We start from the raw sequence: 20274 nt of genomic DNA, 5'->3' as shown, positions 1-20274 counted from the left end.
GCGATCGGGACTTAAAAGTTTTGGCTCGGTTTAGAGACAACGTGTACCGTTCGTTTACCGAACGTAAGTGTTCGAACATAAGTGTTTTCAGGGATAAGCTGGAAATTATAGTTCCTGATAGCAAAATGAAGAACACATCATGTTTAACTTCCCATACTAGACTATAAGACACAACCTATGCAAAAAACATGGGCAAGAGAGCGGAGATACTGCTTTAACTCTTCTTGAGTGTGGAGGTAAATGAGAGCCAGTTTGGCGAAAAAACGGAAAAATGGCGGGGAAAACTATTCATTTTGCCATGAAAAATGGTATATATCAGTTTCATCCATTACAGAAACGTACCTCGTTGGGAAAAATTGGATAACATCGGTCAAAATACTCAGTACTTCAAGATGCAATTAGAACCGACCTGATTTTCGATAAAAAAAATTATATTTGGACAACCAATATATTAACACAGCCATTCACTCTGCCGTGCTAAGGAAGAACGCCGTACGAACATTCGAGAGTTGCCAAATTTCCCTCGATAAAACATGTATTCTTGACAACATTCATGCATATTTTTCGTTGAAATTTTCAAATATTTTAGATCAAATTGCGTACAAAATTGTCTGAAAAGTTCGGGAAATGATATCCGCAATTTTCCCAGTTAGTTCAGTTTTTATCGGAGGAGACTTGGCAACGTCTGAAGGCTCATACGGCGTTTTTCCTTAGCACGGCAGCTGGAGGCTCTCTAAAACACTCGAGTCTCCATGACCTGGAACTTTGGCAAGCGAGCTTCGGGATGCGTTGCGGCGGGTCGCGGACGAACCGCGACAGAACCGCAGGTTGGAAATGTCTTCAAATGCCGCAGCGGCGTTTTGTGCAGCGGTCAAAACCGCGACCCCCCCCCCCCCCCCCCCCGACCTAACCTCAAAGATCGAGCGGGGATGACTGGGCGGAAGGTGTGTTTTTACGGTTAGGCCGGGGTGTTTGTGCGACGATCCCCCGACCCTAATCTCCCCGCTGCTGTGTTACAAGAAAAAAGACGTAAAGGCATTCTGGGATGAGCCTTGAAGCACATGAGAGCAAGGGCTGAGCGTGGTTCACACAGAAATGGACTTACTGTTCTCTTCCGTAACACTACAGCCCGGGCAGTCCGTTTAGAAAGCCACAATGCAAAATCGGTATCTAGGTTACGGGACGTCGACGTGTCCCGAGGATGGAATCGTTCGGGAGAGGGTAATTAGTGTTCTGCCGTGCTAAGGAAGAACGTCGTATTAACATTCAAGAGTTGCCAAATTTCTCCGGATAAAACATGTATTTTTGAGGGAAGTTATGGTTAGTTTTCCTTGAAATTTTCAGATATTTTAGATTAAATTGCGAACAAAATTTTTTGTGATATTTGATGAAAAATTTTCACAATTTTCGCATTAAATTTGTTTTTTACTGAAGGAAATACGGCAACGTCTGAAGGCTCATACGGCGTTCTTCCTTAGCAGGGTAGTGTTCCTCAGGCGACGTTCATTTAGGCGGCTTGGATTACGCCTAAATCCCATCGGATACGTTTATCTTTCGGTTTTGGTTAGACTGCTTTGTTTCGCTTTAATTTTAAATCGAAGGGGGCGTTGAGTGTGCATAGAGACTACTCATGAATTGTGGAAGGCAGTTGGATAGAAGTAAGTAAAATAGTCGTATCAAGACTGCGGAGTTCTAAAATCTTACATCCTATTTTAAGTTCATCGAAGGAAACCAACTAACATGTCCGCTTAAAATTTTGTGGATATAACCTTCCCATAGACAAGAAATTGCAATAGTTTTCAAGGAGGGATGTTGGTCTGTTTCCATTCAAAAAAATTAAAAAAAGGAGATAAGATTTTGAAACACCACAATGTTTGACGGTTTTGCTTAACTCTATCTAATAACCTTCGATAAGCAAAAATAGCAAGCTACCTCTTCTCTATTCTAAGGTTCAGAAGCACAGTAGACAAAAAGAACTATCCGAATTAAATTACTCTGCCGCCGAGCATCAAAGCCAGCGAAAATAATAAATTAAATAAATAAAAACTAATTAAACAGTTTCATCGTGTTTCAACGGCGCGGACGCGGCACCTCGGAAACTCCCTCAGCATCGTCGCCAGATCGCAGTAAATAATCAGCAATTTCCCCCATTTTAACCCCTGTAAAATATCCACTTTTTAATTCGAAGCCGGGCAACTTTGTCCCTCGGAGGCGAAAAATGAAAACAACACCGCAAACCCGGAGTGATGAAAAGCGTTCCCCCGTTTTACTTTCCTCCCATTTTTCTCGCCGTCGCACAGTAGAAAGGGTTTTCGGAAGAAGTCGAACATGAAATCTTTTAAGGAAACCCCGAATTTTGATGTTTTTTACCCGATAAATAATAAATTTTAAGGGATGTTTCTCTAGAAAATTTGACGAGAAAAACAACTCGGCCGCTTTTAAGGGTCTACGTTTCGTACTAACGACGATTTAAAGCTTTTAAACTTTCCCAGGGTGTCTACTAAAACACGCTGGTCAAAAATCAGTACTTTTACAGTACTTTTTCGGTACATTCTCAAGAAATTCAGTATCTCCTCAACAGAAAAATTCATTACTTTTTCAATACCTTCAACTGGCGAAATTCGAAAAATTTTGAAAATTTGAATTTCCCGCTTAAATTGCGACAAAAATGAAAAAAAATTTCGGACTTTCCAGAAATTCCGGACTTGCAGACACCCTGCTTTCGACATCCAGTCCGAAATCTCTCGTTGACTTGCTTCACTGTGCGACGGCGCCGAAGTTTCGAGGAGCCTTACTCTTACTCTTTTCTCACGGTTAGCGGGCTCGAATTTAAAACCCGCGCATAAACACGGCCCGGGAGCCCTTGCCAACTTTCCGACCGCCAACTCTTGCCAACTTGCGCGCGGAAGAATACCCTGCCTCCATCGGATACCACAAAAATTCAGCAAAGTTCGGCGAACGCGCGGGCAGGGGGTTGGAGCAACCCACAAATATGGAATAATCACCGCGGGCAGGGCCGTCATGCCGAGTTGAATCGGCCACTTTCCACCCCGGAATGAGCGGACAAATTGAGATTAGTGTGCATGACTAGGCAACCTTGTGGGGAGACTTAATAAACTACACAAACGCTAAGAGTTTAAAAAGAAGTGAGCAAACAAGCGTTATTTTTGTGGACTCCAGAGTTCACCGCGCGAGCCCGAGCTTGAGACGCGGTTAGTAGTTTGAGAGAATTTGGTCCATACTAAAGAGGGAAATCAGGTAAAAAAGGGTACAATTTAATGAGATTAAAAGAAATTAAATAAAAAATCTTAAAAGAACCCACTATGTTGTGACAAAACGCACTATTTTTAAGACTTTATCGGCACTATGAGCACATGACTTCATGCAAATTTAAAGAACCGTTTATCGAATTCCTTTATCGATGTTACGTCCTATGGGTCAAGTTATAGTTTTTAGAGTCATACACACAGTACGAAAAGTAGTTACTACACAGTAAGAAAAAGTAACCAACATTTTGTGTTATTGAGGAAGTAAAACCCGAAGAGTAATGTCTAATTGGCTAATTTGTATGTGCTAGTTTTCCCTGTGTCAAATCGACCAAATCTTTGTGTTGAAGTGACCAAGTTTTTGTGTTGAAAATCTGCGACTTCGTGAAACAAGCTTAAAATCAGCGCCAGCCGTCAGAATCAAACCTGGATTGGATCGATCCCCTTGCAAGTCACAATCTAGGGAGGAAAACAAGAGTACGTAAGTTTCGCAGGACACTTTCGCAGGACACTTTCTTCATGCCCCGATGTTTCAGAGTAACCTACACGGTTTAGGTCGATTTAACACAAAATGTCACACTGCTTTGCGTTGATCTGACACAAAGAAAAATAACACAAAGTAACACAGAGTGACACAAAACGCGGACATTTTTAACTGTGTAAAGAGCAAGATATGATCCATTGGATTGCTGGCTCATGTTAAAAACGTCATTTGTGCAACAGGTTTCCCTATGCAAATGGGTGTTTTCATGAATGTGCCTTAAATTTTAGTTCCTAATTACAAACTGTAGTCCAGTTAATGTAGCCCCCCTCCCGCTAGCAATACATCACACACCAACAAATATCAACAACAAAGCAGGTGATTTGGTAACGACTGATTTTCCCCTAGATTCTGCACGCAGATAGATCTTTTCCAGCCGGTGACATCAAAATTCAAAATGGGCTTGATTTCGACGAAAGGCAGGCAAAACACATAGAGTACGTGTGCCGAGGGTTTCAGTAATATCCGCTGAAACGCACTGCGAGCCCACATCGAACGCGTAATCGGTTTTCGGCCTTTGAAATGCGTGTTTGCTCGCGCGGAGTGTAAATAACTTAAAATTCCTGGCGGCTGGAATTGATCCTAATTGACCGCGCTATGCATGCATGAATTGCACAATGCATGTTCGTTTACGAGAGGTCTTGTTTACGAGAGGTCTTGTTTACGAGATGTTTCCGCCGTTGAACCGAAGTCTGAACTTTGAAGTGGTCATCTACGATGCGCAGGTTGAATCGAGTCGGTTGAATTCGCAACCGAACTTAGATTCCGGGTCTTCCGAGTCCTCGTCGAAGTAAAGTAACATTTTTACTAGACCCTGCGTACATACATACAAAAACCAAAGAGAGACCGTGAAATAGACCGCGTGCTTGAACTTTTGCAAGCGCATTTTATGAAAGAGGAAACTTCGATAAAATGTTTATTTTCAGGGGTGTTGTGAATATTTTCTCTTTAAATGTTTACATAATTTGGATCTGATAACGAATAAAATTCTCTGAAAAATTCGCAGCAAAATATTCACAAAGTTCCCTTAAATTCATATTTTACTGAAGGAAATGTGTCAACATCTGAAGGCTCACACGGCGTTTTCCTTGGCAAGCAGTGGCGTGGCGTGAAGGGATCGATTATCGATATTTCTCCGTTTGAAGCTGCAGTAAAGGATCGATTATCAAGGTGTTCTTCGCGAACACCTTGATAATCGATCCATTTCCATTGATTTAAATGGAAGATCAATCGATATATCGCAAAGCACGCCACGCCACTGTTAGCAAGGGAGAGTGTTTATACACCTCACCCACTTTTCCTTCATCTTCAACGGGGTACTCGTTCGGATGTGGAATTTCCATTCCCGGAAAATTTCGCGACGACGACCGTAGTCGGACGTATTTCTGCCGAACGGAACTATCTGCCTTAAGACATGAGCCCTGATACCCATTAGAATTAATGCATAACAGGGCTCACGTCATAATGCACATCGTTCAGTTTGGCAGAAATACGTCCAGTTGTAGTGGAGCGATGGACATTCTTGGAAAAAAATCGTGAGTTAGTTTGTGGGGAAGCTCGATGAAACCGGACGGGATCTAAGAGGAAGCATTGAAGGGAACCGCCGTAAATTACAAATCCTTGCCGGGGCGTTTGAGAGCACAAACATCCTACGGATGAGCGGATGGATGCTCCAAAGTTTCGAGTGTTCTAAAACAACACTCGTCATCGATTCGAGAAACACCCTCTCTGCTCGGTAAATATCGTTCCGCGAACCACCTTCCAAGCATGGTACCTAAAATTCTAGGATTTTTTCAATCGCTGATTTAACAGGGAAAATTCCTCGATTCAAACCTGTAAGGTGTAAAATTTCCGGAGGGAAACCAAAAAAGTGCACAGTGAATATCGACTTTGTAATTGCAGATATGCGTACCTCCCTATGCGGCATGGCATACTTCCTGTCATACTTTATTTTCTACATGGAAAACTGCTGCACGTCATTTGTTGAAAATTTCTGTCATTTTTCTTCCGTTCATAGAGGATATTCCGTGAAACATTTTCAGTCATAATGTCGGTTGTATCTAAATTTAAAAAATAAAATTGTATAGAGATTTCGAAACACCACAACTGAGAAGCGTATTTTTGCAGTTTCACCGTCGATTCACTTTTGAAACTAAAATTATGTGATAATGTTTCCTGATATTTATACTGGGCTATGTTTTGCGAAGGGGCAACACGTGCGATTACAAAGAAATTGAGTCAAGTCTACTTTTGAGCTAGCGTGTTGCACATTGTGTGAAGCACATTGGTTTCGGCCAAAATTTGAAAATCCACCAAAAAAGTTTAGTATGCGCTAATATAACATGAAGTTCATCTCAAAGAACCTTGTGGAAGATTAATACTTTAGACCTATTTTCTTATGTTCCAGTTCAATACCACTTAGTGCCTTTCCATTCAACCCTGTAAATTTCATTGATGGCGCTGTAGAACTGAATTTGTTGTCAAGAATCGAATACACTAATTTTGCGATAAATAGCTACTGTTTATGGCTCATTTTGGAAACAAGGTATACGCCAAATGTTTCTTCCTACGGATAGGTGTTTCACTTGATGAGCTAGAAATGATAGTTTCTCCTCGCGAAATGAAGGAGCTAGAAACGATAGTTTCTCCTCGCAAAATGAAGTCCAAATTTATAACAATAGGACGCTCTTTTGAGGAGGAAGCAATATTATTTTTTTTCGCTGGAAGAAATCAACTCTACACTTAGAAAAAACTTCGGTCATAAGAACCGAATGTACGGTGTTCAATATCGGCCGTATTGCTCGGTTCACGTAACTTCTCTCTCGGTTCTGGGAACCGTATCCTTGGTTCATACAACCGAGCATTCAAACCTAACAGAACTGACGAAAAAGCTCGGTTTCATGAACCGAGGATACAGTTCCCAGAACCGAGAGAACAGTCGCATGAACCGAACAACACGGCCGATAACCGTACATTCGGTGCATACCTATCATTTTTTCTACCACAATAGTGGTATCTAGAAAGCAGCGATTTAGATCATGAAATTCATTTTAACTTGGGAACATTTTCTGGTCATGCTGTGATTTCAAAAGAACATGCTTGCAACTTTACCTAGATAAGTGCTGTTGGTTAGCACCCACAGAACTTTGAGGGGATCCACCATCGAGACAATATAAACGCACAAAGCGTCACATTTCAAGCGAGCGAAACGCGCGCACTTTCCGAGACGAGTTCGAAACGGGATCCACGAGGAGAACCAGTGTCCAAACACCAAGAAAAACAGCAACGTTTCATAACACATTTAAACATTTGAGTGGGACCGGAAACTAACAGAAACACTCCCGGTCCTCCGCCAAACGAAAAACAAAACGACCGACACGCGAAACGAAAAACCGAACCATAACAGCAAAGCACGAACCGACAACGAAAGTTGAAATTCGAAAACGCAGGGAGAAAGCTCAACCGAATCGACGATTCATTTTTTTTTTCAAAAAAAAATTCGGGGAAAATAGCACACGGAACGAGCGTCGAATTCCTGGTTTTTCGATAGAACGCAGCAACAATGTGAAAGAATTCGGGGGGCAGGAACCGAATGAACTTTACTTCCCGACCGGAAAAATTGAAAAATACCGATAGAATGCTCGCAGAGCGTCCGGAACATTCATAATTTTTCGCTCGTAAACTTCGACATAAAAGATAGCTCCGTGTTTTTAGCGAACGTGCACGCAGAAAAAAACGGGGTCCGCTCCCCCTTGCATAAAAAAATTACGAGCGATAAAACACGTCCGAAAAGAAGCTATGCGCTTTGATTTTATTTCGACTTGGCGCGGACCAATTCACCGGGCCAGTCGGTCGTTCAGATTTCGGAAACTTCGCGGAATTCAGCGCAGAAAGCGAGCCAACTCATCACTCAACGGAGCACTTCAATTACCGAAAACAACCGATAAACAATTGGATTACACTTTTCGATTCACAGGTTGTGATTTGTCACTTCACAAACTTTCACACAATTTCTTTCAACTTTCGAGCTTTTCTTAATGGCCATTAGTCAATCGATAATATCATCCCCTGTATCAACAAAAACAGAGCGTAAATCCTTATCTTACACTTTTTAAAATACCTTGTGATTTATAACGTATCAAATTTTAATTTCATTTCTTCCGAGCTTTTCTCAATCGAAGTTAGTCTTAATCAACGAATTTTCCCCACGTAACTTTCACAATTAGAGTACAAAACAACGACAAAAAAACACAGATCCGATGTCTCTACCTCCCAAATTACTAATAATTTTCCCGGTTGAATTTTTTGATAACAGAGTGATCCGGTGACCGTAGGTTTGAAAAAACGACCATCTCTTGATCACGACTGTTTGCTCGCCACTCTGTTTTATTGATTTATCGAAAAAGGTGCTGATAAATTACCCCTCGGGGTGGGGGTGAAAAAATTCGTCTTCGTCGGGAAAGCAGATAAATTTTCCGAAAGCGCGAGAGCGGGATTAAGTCGAGAACTCGCGGGTGGCGCGGGGCCCAAGTTGTTTCTTGGCTTGCGATGGGGGTTCGACTGAACTTGTGTGGCGCCAAACGCGTAGTTGCCCGCCGCGCCGCCAGAGGACGCTGCAATCGGCACCGCGAGCCCCTGTGCAGCGGCACACGCGCCAGATTTTGCGAATTTCGCACCATGATGAGAGCAAATCAAAATAGAGGAAAGAAAGTCGAATCGAGTTGAAGAAAAACAATTTCACACGTTATAGATATTTCACTCTAGGTGGAATCTATCTGTACTGCTACTTGTTCCAGAGGTTGCGACTGACCTAAATTATGAAAGTTATCGGACTTTTCAATGTAAAAACGCATCTTTGACTACATACGGACGTGCTTCTGCCAAACGGAATTATGTATATTAGGAACTGAGCCCTGTTATTCATGTATTCTTATGGGTCTCAGGACTCATGTCATAATGCACATAGTTCCGTTTGGCCGAAATACGTCCATATGCTCGAAGCCGATCAGCATATCCGCTCGATCTTCTCTCAAATGAAAGCACATTTAACGACATTTCTGATGTTTTACAAGTTGAAATTCCCGAACCGAGTCTTCGTTCTTAACAGGATTGTTTTCACTTGCATTTTTCGACAAAAATGGCCCTTTTTTTCTTCTTCGCGTTTTTTTTTTCTTTTCTCATGATAAAAAATAAACACCATTGCCTCATTTTCTCAATTTTTGGACAGAAAATCAGCGCCTGGTTCTGGTTCTTTTCAGGCAGGTGCCAACTCTGAAATTTGTACTCCAAAATTACAGTGAAAAATATGGCGGACTCCCTGCAACTTTTGCGCCGACAAAAACTCTCATTGATAGACCTTTAGGAACAAGAAATACTATGTTAAATTCTCCACCTCCTGAGTAGTTTTACTTGTGTCCTGAAAAATTCTGTAACTTAGAGTTGGTACCTTTCCGAAATAACGCGTCAATCTCCCGCCGGAGAGAAATCTCGAACGAGCGTGTTCGCCAAATCAAGTTACCTCGCGATTTATTTCGCCATCATTTGCGAAAAATATGGGTCGATTGAGTGTCGCTGTCGCCGATTCCGCGAAAATGGAACCACCCCCTCCCCCCTTGGGGTGGAAGAGGGGGGGAAGGGTTTCAGGATCGTCGGCCGTTAACTCGCGGGGAGGAGGGGGGTGGAGGGTTGAGCCGTCGCGAGAAAGTTGGCGGCAAATAAGTTTAGGGGGAATAATTTGCGTTCGAGTGTATCCACAGCCCGGAGCTTCTCGGTCGGGTTGAAACCTCGGCGCTGTTGTGCTATGCAGAAACCGCGTATCTGTGCTGGAATTTTCACTGGGGTCGCGTGGTTATTACTTAAGGAGGGACCGAGAGGAGTCGAACGCTGTTTTCTTTGACGTCTCGGGATTGTTTGCTCGGCTGTTGATTCGCGAATTACGGGATTACTTTTCCCGATTTATTGGCGTCTTGGTGTTCGGATCGCGAATTAATTTTTACGAGGGCGGGATCATGGCTTTGATTTTTAGCCCGTTTGGAACGGAGGGAGCAATCGAGCTGAAATTTTAAAACGCGCCTTGAGACTACTTAGATTTGAAATTTCGTAGAAGAGGCCGTATAATGAACAATAAAATCCCTACTACAGTGAAGGCACTTTCGTGAATATTACGAGTAAAGAGGTTTCAAGGCACGTCTTAAGATTTCGACTCCCGACGGACGAGGCATCTCAGGACCACGAAAATAAGTAAAATAGGAGCGGACATTTTAAGATACCGCAATGCAGATATGTGGTTTTGTACTTCAGCCATCGATAATTTCTCTACTCGGAACCCTCCAAAAACCGCCGATAACAGCAGTCACTAATGGAAATACGTGGTTTTGCACTTCAGCCATCGATGATTTCTCTACTCGGAATCCTCGAAAAACTGCCGATAGCAGCAACCGCTGATGAGAATACGTGGTTTCGTACTTCAGTCATCGATAATTTCTCTACTCAGAACCCTCCAAAAACTGCCGATGACAGCATTAGTCCGTGTCTTCTCAGACTGCATTACGGATATGCTGTCCGAACTTTGCGGAGAGTAGACAGGGAACACTGAATTCGATTAGCTTTTTTATCCGGTGTTCGAGGGGTTTTTTTATGAAGTTTGGCAGACGCGTCGGCATCTACCTGGCGGAAATAACGCTTATATTTGTTTCTGCGTACGGTGGAGCATAAAAACGACGTTTCAATGTGTTCCGCCAATTGTAGCGTGTTATTGCCCCGTCATCCGCTATCGCCCCGATACCGATTAAATCGTCGAGGAAATATTTCCGTGTTTGACTTTTGAAAGCTCGGCTGGGAAATCATAATTAAATCTGATGGCGAGCTTACTGTCTGTATGTTGCCGAACAACGCGCCGTGAGCTTAGTTTTAAAAAACGAAGCTTTTGTACTGAATTTGCTTCCGTTTATACGATGCAAGAGTCGGGCACAGGGACGATAGGGCACTTTTCGCGACAGGGATCCGTTAATTTTTTGGATGGACGACTGATGTACCGCCGCACAGTGGATCGAGTCAATTGGGGAGGTCGAACATGAAATTTTTGACTCAAACTGCAAATTTTGATGTTTATTTCGTTGCATTTTCAATATCAAGGGGTGCTTCTAGAAGAAAATTGTATGCGGAAACCAATGAAACCAATTTTGAACCTCAAAGCTTTGTATAAACGGAGTTATAAGTGTTTAAAGTTTCCAGATTTTGTTCGGCCTCTCCCATTAACTCGATTCACTGTGCGCCGTTGGAATTCAGACCAAACAGAATCGATTACCTAATTTCCTCAGTTTTCGAGCATTTTCTACCGAATGGCCAGTGGTTCGTGGAGTTTTCCAAATAATATAAATCCGCTGCTTTTTTTGCACTGAGAAATGTTGAAGTAAAAAAACTAGGGGGTCCGCCCCTTGACCGCTTCACGATCCAACTCTCCGCAGCGCTTCGCGCCTTACGCATTATGCATTATTACTTAGAGGATTTTCAATAAATTATAGAGTAAGATTAATCGTCGAGCACTCAATTCCACGTGCCGTCAATGAGCAGCTGTTGAAGCACCGCTGACCGTTTAAACGCCACCAAGTTCTCACTCCAAGTTCTGACCACAAATCAGGTCAAAGTGACAACCTCTGTGGAGGAAAGTTTCGCCACTAAAGTACGTCGTCAACCTCACGGAAGAACATAACTACATTTCGATGTTGCCAAATTTCCCCTCACAAATAGTAGTTTCACCGGGAGAATTTTGGGCATTTCTGAATGAAAATTCCCCTGATTTTTCTTCTGATCTCCTGCGAAAATCGGAGAAATTGGGGAGGAAAGTCGCGCAGGTGCGTTCTTGTAAAAATCTGAATTGTCGAGGTCGATTTCGCAAACCTGGAATTTAGTTACGTTCCTTCGTCCGGGAAAGGACGAACAGTGCTTCCTCCGCGCGCGGGGGCGGTTAAAATGTTCGGCCATTTTGTCACTTAGCTCGATAATATCTGTGAAATGTTTGTTTATCCGGGCGGTGGCGATAGCGCCCGTTTGAGGAAACTTTCCGGGAAACATTACGACTTCAAATATTTGTTTTTCATTTTTTCTCCGCCCCCTAATTGAATTTATTGCGCCTTGAAGACACTCCGGACTGGTGAGGAGTTCTGTCGGGCTACGGAGGAACGCCGTATACGCCTTCAGGAGTTGCCAAATTTCCTCTGATAAACATTAATTTTTAAGATATTTGAAGGTGTTTTTCTTTGAAATTTTCACATATACTTCTGATCTAATTGCGAATGGAATCATCTGAAAAATCGGATGAAAAATACCCAAAAGATTCCTTGAAAACTCGTATTTCATTGAAAGAAATTCGGCAATATCTAAAGTTTCATAAGGCGTTCTTTCTTAGTACGGCAGAGTTTTCCTCCTCCATGCATGGCTGCGCGGAGGCCAGGCATTCGACATTCAAGACCCGGCAGGAAAGAGAATGTTCCGAGACAATTAACCTAATGGGCAAAAAAGTTAGGAAGAGAGGGGTGGTCCTCTACTTAAAATGTTTGAAAATTTAAACGCTAATTAAGTAAGAGATGAGCTCTCTCTCGTTCTCAGGAAAAGAGCGGTATCCTTCTATTACACATTCACATGGGCTCCCTCCCCATCTTACGAAGGAAGAAAACATCAAAGGAAAGCTTGACCCTTTACGACTAGACGCAACGATGCGACTGCAGCACTCTGGCAATAAATTAATGAATAAACTGGCCGTCATCTGGTTTTCGGCCCGGATAATAATGACACTTCAATGCATGCGGACGGGTCGTAAAATAAAATTCTCGGGTCAGCGAACAATTTCGGCGCTCCGCCGAGAGAGGGCCGTGCCTCCATTTGCGAACGAGCCCTAGGGAGCATTAAGTTACACGGACGGCAGGAGTTCATCTCAAAATGCGGTCACGTTCTTTCACCGATTCGGGTGCCTGCAAAATCGGTGCATCAATCACAAGAGCCGGCATTTTAGTGCTAGTAAAACTTTATAGGCATAACGCTGTCTAACTCAGATGGGCGGGTTAGGGGAGGGGGACTTCATGAAAATAGGCGCGTAAAGCTGGTTAAGGCCGAAATCTTTAATAATGCTACTTGGAAGGAAATATCCTGAGCGCAAAGAGGCGCGTGACAAAAGATGATATCTTCATATTTAACCCGAGATCATATCGAATGATCCAAACATAGTTACAAGATTGAAACCACATCTTTCTCTTTCAGTTGGTAAACAAATGAATTTGAGTAATTAATAATAGTGAAAAAAAAATGGAAAATAGAAATCGCCTCAATATTACTTTATAATTGAAAAAATATGACTTTTATACTCATGATATCCATAAAAGCGAAAAAAGTAATTTTCTGAAATTAATATTAAAAATCAATTTCAATAATTCTACATCTGTGACTTCTCCTTCATTTCCGATAACTTCAGACCCAGAGCACTCTTTCGCAGTGAAAAGAACCAGCGCAACTGTATTCGTTCCTTCACAATTTTTAATTGTTTTTGTCTGTTTTAATCAATTGCCAATTAGAGGGAAGATTCTCTTCCGAAAAGAGCATCTCGCTTGACTTTCCTTCCTTTTGCTTTTAATTAAATATTTAATTCATGATGTTACTGTCGTCCGGGTTGAACGGCATCTCGGAAATCGTATAGAACGTGACAAAATCACGGGATGGTGTAAAGTTCAGGAAGTTTAACGTAATTTTCGGCAAATTTCTTGAATTCAAAGAATTGAAAATGGGAAGAAAAAATAAATGAAGTATATTTCAGAGCTTCTTACTACATCGGTATCTCGCTTATTATATTTGAAACTTCAGCTGTTTTTTCAATAATATGCGAATTGGGAAGCACTTTGCGCCAGGAAGCGGGAATTCACAAATAGGTAACTGTTGCAGCACAGAGGCTGATATGTGGCCTACCTTAAAAATTGAAGGGGAAACATCAATGCGCGTGAACTCCGTCCTCATCAAGCCGTTTTTGCTTTTTTCAGAGAGATATTTCAATCGGAGAACTGAAATTTCCGGTGAGAAAAGAAGAACCTGTGTGGTATGTGGTCCACCTTGACAATTGCAGAAGAAATATCAATGCGCGTGAACTCGGTCCCCAATGGACCACTAGACAAGGTACGAATTTAAGCGATCTGATACATGATTCTTAACCAGAATTTCATGTAGAACACGATTCGCACGAAAACTTACTGAAACCAACTCCTAACGAAGATATTAACGTTTTTATTACACATTGGTTACGAGGATTTTGAACTGCCCGCTCACAAGAAACTCAAAGCTCTACGTGAGTCAAATCGCGCACCAAACGGTTTCAGCAAGTTTCTCAATCGCGCAATGTTCATTTCCCACCATGTGTTGTTCAAACAATAAGTAATTATGCTATAGCTGAGCCAAAGCGTCAAGGTGGAGGTTGCCAGATTTTTATATCGCAGAGACTGTCATGATAACGTTCACCGCGCGATGTGAATCACGTAGAGCATTGAGTTTTCATGAGCGGGTGGTTTGAATTCACGCATCAAGAATCATTAAATATCTTCGTAAGGAGTTAATTTCGGTAATTTTTGCTGTGTGCATCGCATTTTAGGTGAAATTTTGGTTAAGAAACATGTATCAGAATGCTGAAATTCGTACCTTGTCTAGTGGTCCATTCTGCGGAAAAGCCGATTCTGAGTCTCCTACATGGTTGCTGTTTCCAGCGAGATATTCCGATTGAAGGGGTGAAATTTCCGATAAGAAAAGGGTTCGATTACCGTGATGCATGAACGTCCGCGGACAACGAGAGCTGCCGCGGGTGCGATAGGACGAGAGGAGACCACAAGGGTGTGTCGAAAACATAAATACAAAAAACTCGGGGTTAAATATCGGTGGGGAGCGAGCGGGCGGCCAAACATCGTAATTCCACGAGGTTTCGACCTATTCGGCGAGCGAATCAAGTGTCTCGTCAAAGCTATGAATCGTCGTGCGCCCGACATAAAAGCGTAACTACACTTTGCGATGAACCCTGTGATCCATTTAACTCAATGCTTCCCCGGGCTCGTGTCCAAGTGCAGTTATGCCGTTATGTCCGCCGAGCGACGGAATGTCGAAGCGCCCGTATATTGCGCGGTCACCCCTCGGTTTTCGCCACCGAGCCTTTTTCCGTCCCCTCGTTTTACTACCGCCGAAACTACATAAATAACGAGCAGAGCTGCCGTGCTATGGAAAAACATCCTGTAAAAATTCCTAGGTTGCCAAATTATCCGACGAAATATGTAATGATATGTAGATTCTTTCTCGTGTGTGGAGAATTCGAAATTCCCGTAACTGATGTAAAAAAAACCACTATAGTCCACGCCACGAAAAGTGGCGGGTGAGGGGCGGAGACAGTCGGCCGGTTTAGTCTATCGTTGAAGGGTTGAAGCGCAGGTATTGGCCCAGTCGTTAACCCGTTTCAACTACGGGCCTATACCTGCGCTTCAACCCTTCAACGATAGACTAGACTGGCCGACTGTCTCCGCCCCTCACCCGCCACTTTTCGTGGCGTGGACTATAGTATCTTAGAAGTGACTTCAGTCATTTTCATAGCTCGATCGTATTCTACATGAAATTTTAGTATTGAACCATTTGTCAGGATTCTTAAATTCGTACCTTGTTGGTCCATTCTGGGAGAAAATCAAAGGAAAATACGAAAGGAATATCAAACAAATTCTAGGTTTATCGGTAGAAATTCGGCAACGTTTGGTTGTTCATACGCCGTTTCTCTTTTGCACGGGAGAGTGACTCCGGTCCCCTTAGACCCTAATAATTTCCTTTTTTCGGCGATTTTGCAGAGTTACTTGTTTGCGTAAGTGAAACACGAAGCTATGATGTCGCGCTAACAGGGAGATAAATAGCGCTTTTCCCTTGATAAACTGCCACCGTTTCGCCGACGGACGCCCTTTCCTCCGCGGACCTGGGACTCGTCGTATTTTCCAGGCTCGGAGCCTTTTTAAAATTCCAATACAAATTTAGAGTGTGGCCACACAGTTTTGACTCTCTTAACGAGTGGTTCCTTGCATAAGACTGGGTTCTAAGTAGCAAAGAACAAAAATGAATCTAAATAAGTCTAATGTTTGGATTTTACGGAACATATGACGATAAAAATGTATTAAGGTATGCTGAAGTTAGGATAAACTGCCCTGCCATTTTGTGTAATTTTTTGACAAAATAGTTAGGGTGATCTTTCACCTGAAGGGTTCTTAAGATTGCTTTCTGATTGGATGTAACCAATGTTGTGCCAGACAGCATGAATCCAAGAGGGAAATTAAGATTTATAAGAGATTTTTTTCCCTATGATGAGAACATTCTGCGTGATTCCGAGTCATGACCTCATCTTAACTTTAATCGAGTGATCATCAACCTTCGTAGTTTGCGAGTGGTTTTCTTTTTAAATTTCCAAAATCCTTATCAATTTCTGATGTGTAAGTTTCTTCTTAAAATATTAATCCATAATTCTGCAAAAAGTGACTGATTTTGAGTCACCTTCACAAGTAAAACAAACGGGAACCAACACAGTATGGAAATAGAGCAAGGAAAACGACGCGCGTTGATGACGGCGCAGAGATACAACTATTCGTGCTTGATGGATGTCCGTGTTGCGTCCGCAAAATTGAAGGCGCGATGTCGCGAGACGTGAACTCGCAATGCTCCGCTCTATGCTATGAATGAGGTGTATCACAGGTTTAGGAGCAAATAGAAATATGAGGCCAGAGCAAGTTTCTCTAGTTTCTAGTCTTATAGTTTTTCTTCTATCTTCGACTGTGTTGACACTTTACTTTTTTTCTCCTTCATTTTTCAATTCGACCTCCGATCCTTTTCTTAGGGTGTATTTGTAGACCGATATCTAAAGTTTGAGTGAACCGGCCCCATACAACCCGCGAGGCACTCGTTTTTCGCAATCTGACCCGGCTTGGACATCTAGGGGTTGATACCACACTTACGGGTGTAAATACCCCAAAACCGCAAAGGTCAAAATGCTGACGAAAACGTGCTCCAAAATTAGTGGCGCGGCGTGAGTGAAAGATTATCGATATTTCCCCATTTAAGGCTATGGTTAAGGATCGATTATTGAGATGTTCATTGCAAACACTGTCTTCATCGACCCTTTCCTTCGGATCAAATGGCAGATCAATCGATAAATCGCAAAGCATGCCACGCCACTTTAATGAAAAAGCGACAAGGGAACCCAACGGGTTCAGGAACTCCTTTCGGGCCGTCAACCTTGTATTGACCATTTCAACCCTGGCCGTGGTTGACACATTAAGGCGAAAAATCAACAATTTCCCCCGCATAACTCGAGGTATAATATTCACATTATCACACGAACTGGCAATATTGGCCGTGCGTCGCATTCCTGGGATCACTCCGTCAGCGATTTTGGCTGGTCATTCTCCCACGTACCACAGCTCTATTCACGCAACACTGAACTCGGATTTAAATCGAGATGTAGTGGTGGATCGATTGTAAAAAGTTAGTCGAACAGTTCGATAGAGTCCCAAGTCGCGATTTTATCGACAGATGAAGTCTTGACCGAAGCTCAAGAAATGGATCCTTGCTCTTCGGTTTACTTCGATACCATAGGACTTTGTTTCAGAGCAAGGGGCTTGCAGCAATTATTTTAACTCCCCGGAGTGCAAATTGCCTATTTCATCAATTGAAGGAGTTTTATATGGCCTTAACAAATGCTACAATGAAAATCCAAATTTTATCAGAGGTTCTATATTTTACCGTGCCTCTTGGCTGGAACCAAAATCAACAGGGCATAATTTTAAGTCTCTCGCACTATTGCAACCCTTTACGCCTAAAAAAGGGAAAACCAAAAGCACCCTCCTTGTTAGCACTCATGTAATGATACATACTTACATAGACGTGCAAGGGGCTTGCAGCAATTATTTTAACTCTCCGGAATGCAAATTGCCTATTTCAGCAATTGAAGGAGTTTTATATGGCCTTAACAAATGCTACGATGAAAATCTAATTTTTATCGGAGGTTCTATGTTGTATCAAGTCTCTTGGCTGGAACCAAACTCAACAGGGCATAACTTTACGTCTCTCGCACTATTGCAACCCTTCACGCCTAAAAAAGGGAAAACCAAAAGCTCCCTCCTTGTTAGCACTCGTGTAATGATACATACTTACACAGACGTGCAAGGGGCTTGCAGCAATTATTTTAACTCCCCGGAGTGCAAATTGCCTATTTCAGCAATTGAAGGAGTTTTATATGGCCTTAACAAATGCCACGATGAAAATCCAATTTTTATCGGACGTTCTTTATTTTATCGTGCCTCTTGGCTACAACCAAAATAAACAGGGCATAACTTTAAGTCTCTTGCACTATTGCTACCCCTCACGTCTAAAAAAGGGAAAACGGGAAAAAGGGAAATAAACTCCTTCCTTGTTAGCACTCGTGTGATGATACATACTTGAAACCGATTGAAAACGAAATAAACGAGCTAGATTCTTTTCTCTCTTTTCTTGAGTTCTTCAAAAACAAGGAGTAATTTTCAAAGTAAACGTACCAATGAAGGTGCAGGCACGGATACGTTACTCGGTAAATATTGTTGCGCGGCAAATACTCTAGGTTCGTCCGGAGCAACTGCAAAAACCACGCAACTACATACGACTTCCTGTGGACATACGCGGTTCTGTCTTTACGCGTCACAGCGAGTGCCCGCATCCGTGTGGATGACGCGATAATTTCTTTTGTCCCTGGATTGTTCCGCCCTGATATTCCAAAAGCGCGTAACTCCTAAAGAAGAACCTACTCGAGATAAGCGGTTTGGGCTAAGCAGGGTGGTTTTTTTCGTCCCGGGAGCGGCGGGGGAGGAAACAGAACTTTTGTTTTGGTCCTTTGTGCTCAAGACCGAGCGCTTTTTAGCCGGAATTCAAATTAGTTCTCGTACGTGATGGGAAAGTATCTTCGGACCGGGTTTCGAGCTTTAAGTTCCTATTATGCATTTTTCTGCACGGCGCGCGGATAAAAGTTGCGGCGGAACTTTGGGCAAACTACTCGACTCTTTTCATTCGAATCACGGAAGGTGCGGGTTAGTCCGTCGGGTGACTGCAGTATTCTTCCCGACGTGGATCCGCCGACGTCTCGACGTCTCAAAAACGGCGCAAACCGATTTCGACACTAATGTTCCGGAGGCATGACGTATTCTGATGTGCTAAAGAAAAACGCAGTATGTGTATTCTAGAGTTGCCAAATTTCCTTCAATAAAATTTTAATTTTTGATGAACGTCATGCATAGTTTACCTTCAAATTTTCATGAACTTGTGCCGGTTTCGAGGCAATTGAGATTTTGATGATTTCAAGTAAAATTAGTCTCGATACATATTCCGTACAAAATTCGCTCCCAAATTTCAATTTCCAAGCATTAAAAATTCAGTTTGAACTCCCTTCCCGCCATAAGGCTCCGTGTAATTTCGAAACTTCAAACACGCATTTCTCAAAATAGCAAAAACTGTACTTATGGGACTCGTCCTCCGAGCCCCTTACATTTTGAACAAAATGATCTGAAAAATTGAAAGAAAAATATTCATAAGTTTATCAAGAAATTCTTGTTTCATAATAGGAAATTTGGCGACGTCTCAAGGTTCATACGGCGTTTTTTCTTAGCACAGCAGTATTGGTTCCCCGGTCACGGCGTTCTTGTGTTAGACGACGAGATATAAACAATTTTTAAAAAAACTTATTACTCGATGTAAGATACTGGATACCGCCTACCTCACTCACGATCGATTACTTAAAAGGATTCAAATGGAGGAAAAACAGCGGTGCCAACTTACGAGAATCATCGCTGAGTGAAAGTAGGTCGGCAACGGTTAATGTGACGCATGGCTGGTTGCATGCCGCTCCGGGCGAGGCTGCGAAAATGCGCCGGGAGGTGTATGCAATGTATACTCATCTGAGGATACACGGGACACACGCTTTTCTTCCCCCATACTTTTGTACACAACGCTGATGTCTTGTATTTATGCTCAAGCCCGTGTTGCCGTTCCGCATAGAAGTAACGATATTTTGAGCTGAAATGGATTGAAAGAATTTGGGAATGGCTCACGACTTACAAACGCAGCCGAAGAATCCGGTGTTTGTTCCCGGCAGCGCTGAGAGCCGGGTTACTAATTGCTACTCTTCCTATTGCCGTCGTACCGTAGATTATTCTTGATACTCTCTCACCTACGAGCTACACTCTTGCCTCCCTAACGCGGATCTAGTTGGCGAAGTTTTCCCATTTCCCTGCTCTATCTCAAACTATTTAATTGTTTAGGCTCTTTTACCGGAGGACAAGTCTCCATGGATTTCAAATTTTCCTCAATTCTCAGGGGCCTAGAGCAGAAAATTCCCTATTTTTTCTAATACTTTTATTTTTTTTATTTATACATTTTTTTTTTTTTTTTTTTTTT

The 20274-nt window shown here is 42.5% G+C and overlaps 1 protein-coding gene across 4 annotated transcripts in view; it reads right to left on the bottom strand.

Annotated features, from left to right (window-relative positions):
• CadN (neural cadherin) overlaps window positions 1-20274 on the bottom strand; it is a 494271-nt gene that overhangs the window by 215703 nt on the left and 258294 nt on the right. Inside the window, exon 1 of one of the 4 annotated variants that reach the window (XM_019048303.2) lies at window positions 6919-8364. The exons of the other annotated variants lie outside the window; for them this stretch is intronic. Within the exon in view, the coding sequence (XP_018903848.1) occupies window positions 6919-7108 (190 nt within the window). The 5' untranslated portion in view covers window positions 7109-8364. Of the gene's footprint in view, window positions 1-6918; window positions 8365-20274 lie in introns of those variants that run through there. 4 annotated transcript variants of the gene reach the window in all.

This window comes from Bemisia tabaci, chromosome 5 (assembly GCF_918797505.1).
Source record: "Bemisia tabaci chromosome 5, PGI_BMITA_v3".
Classification (NCBI taxonomy): Eukaryota; Metazoa; Arthropoda; class Insecta; order Hemiptera; family Aleyrodidae; genus Bemisia; species Bemisia tabaci.
This window is presented reverse-complemented; position numbering and strand designations above follow the sequence as displayed.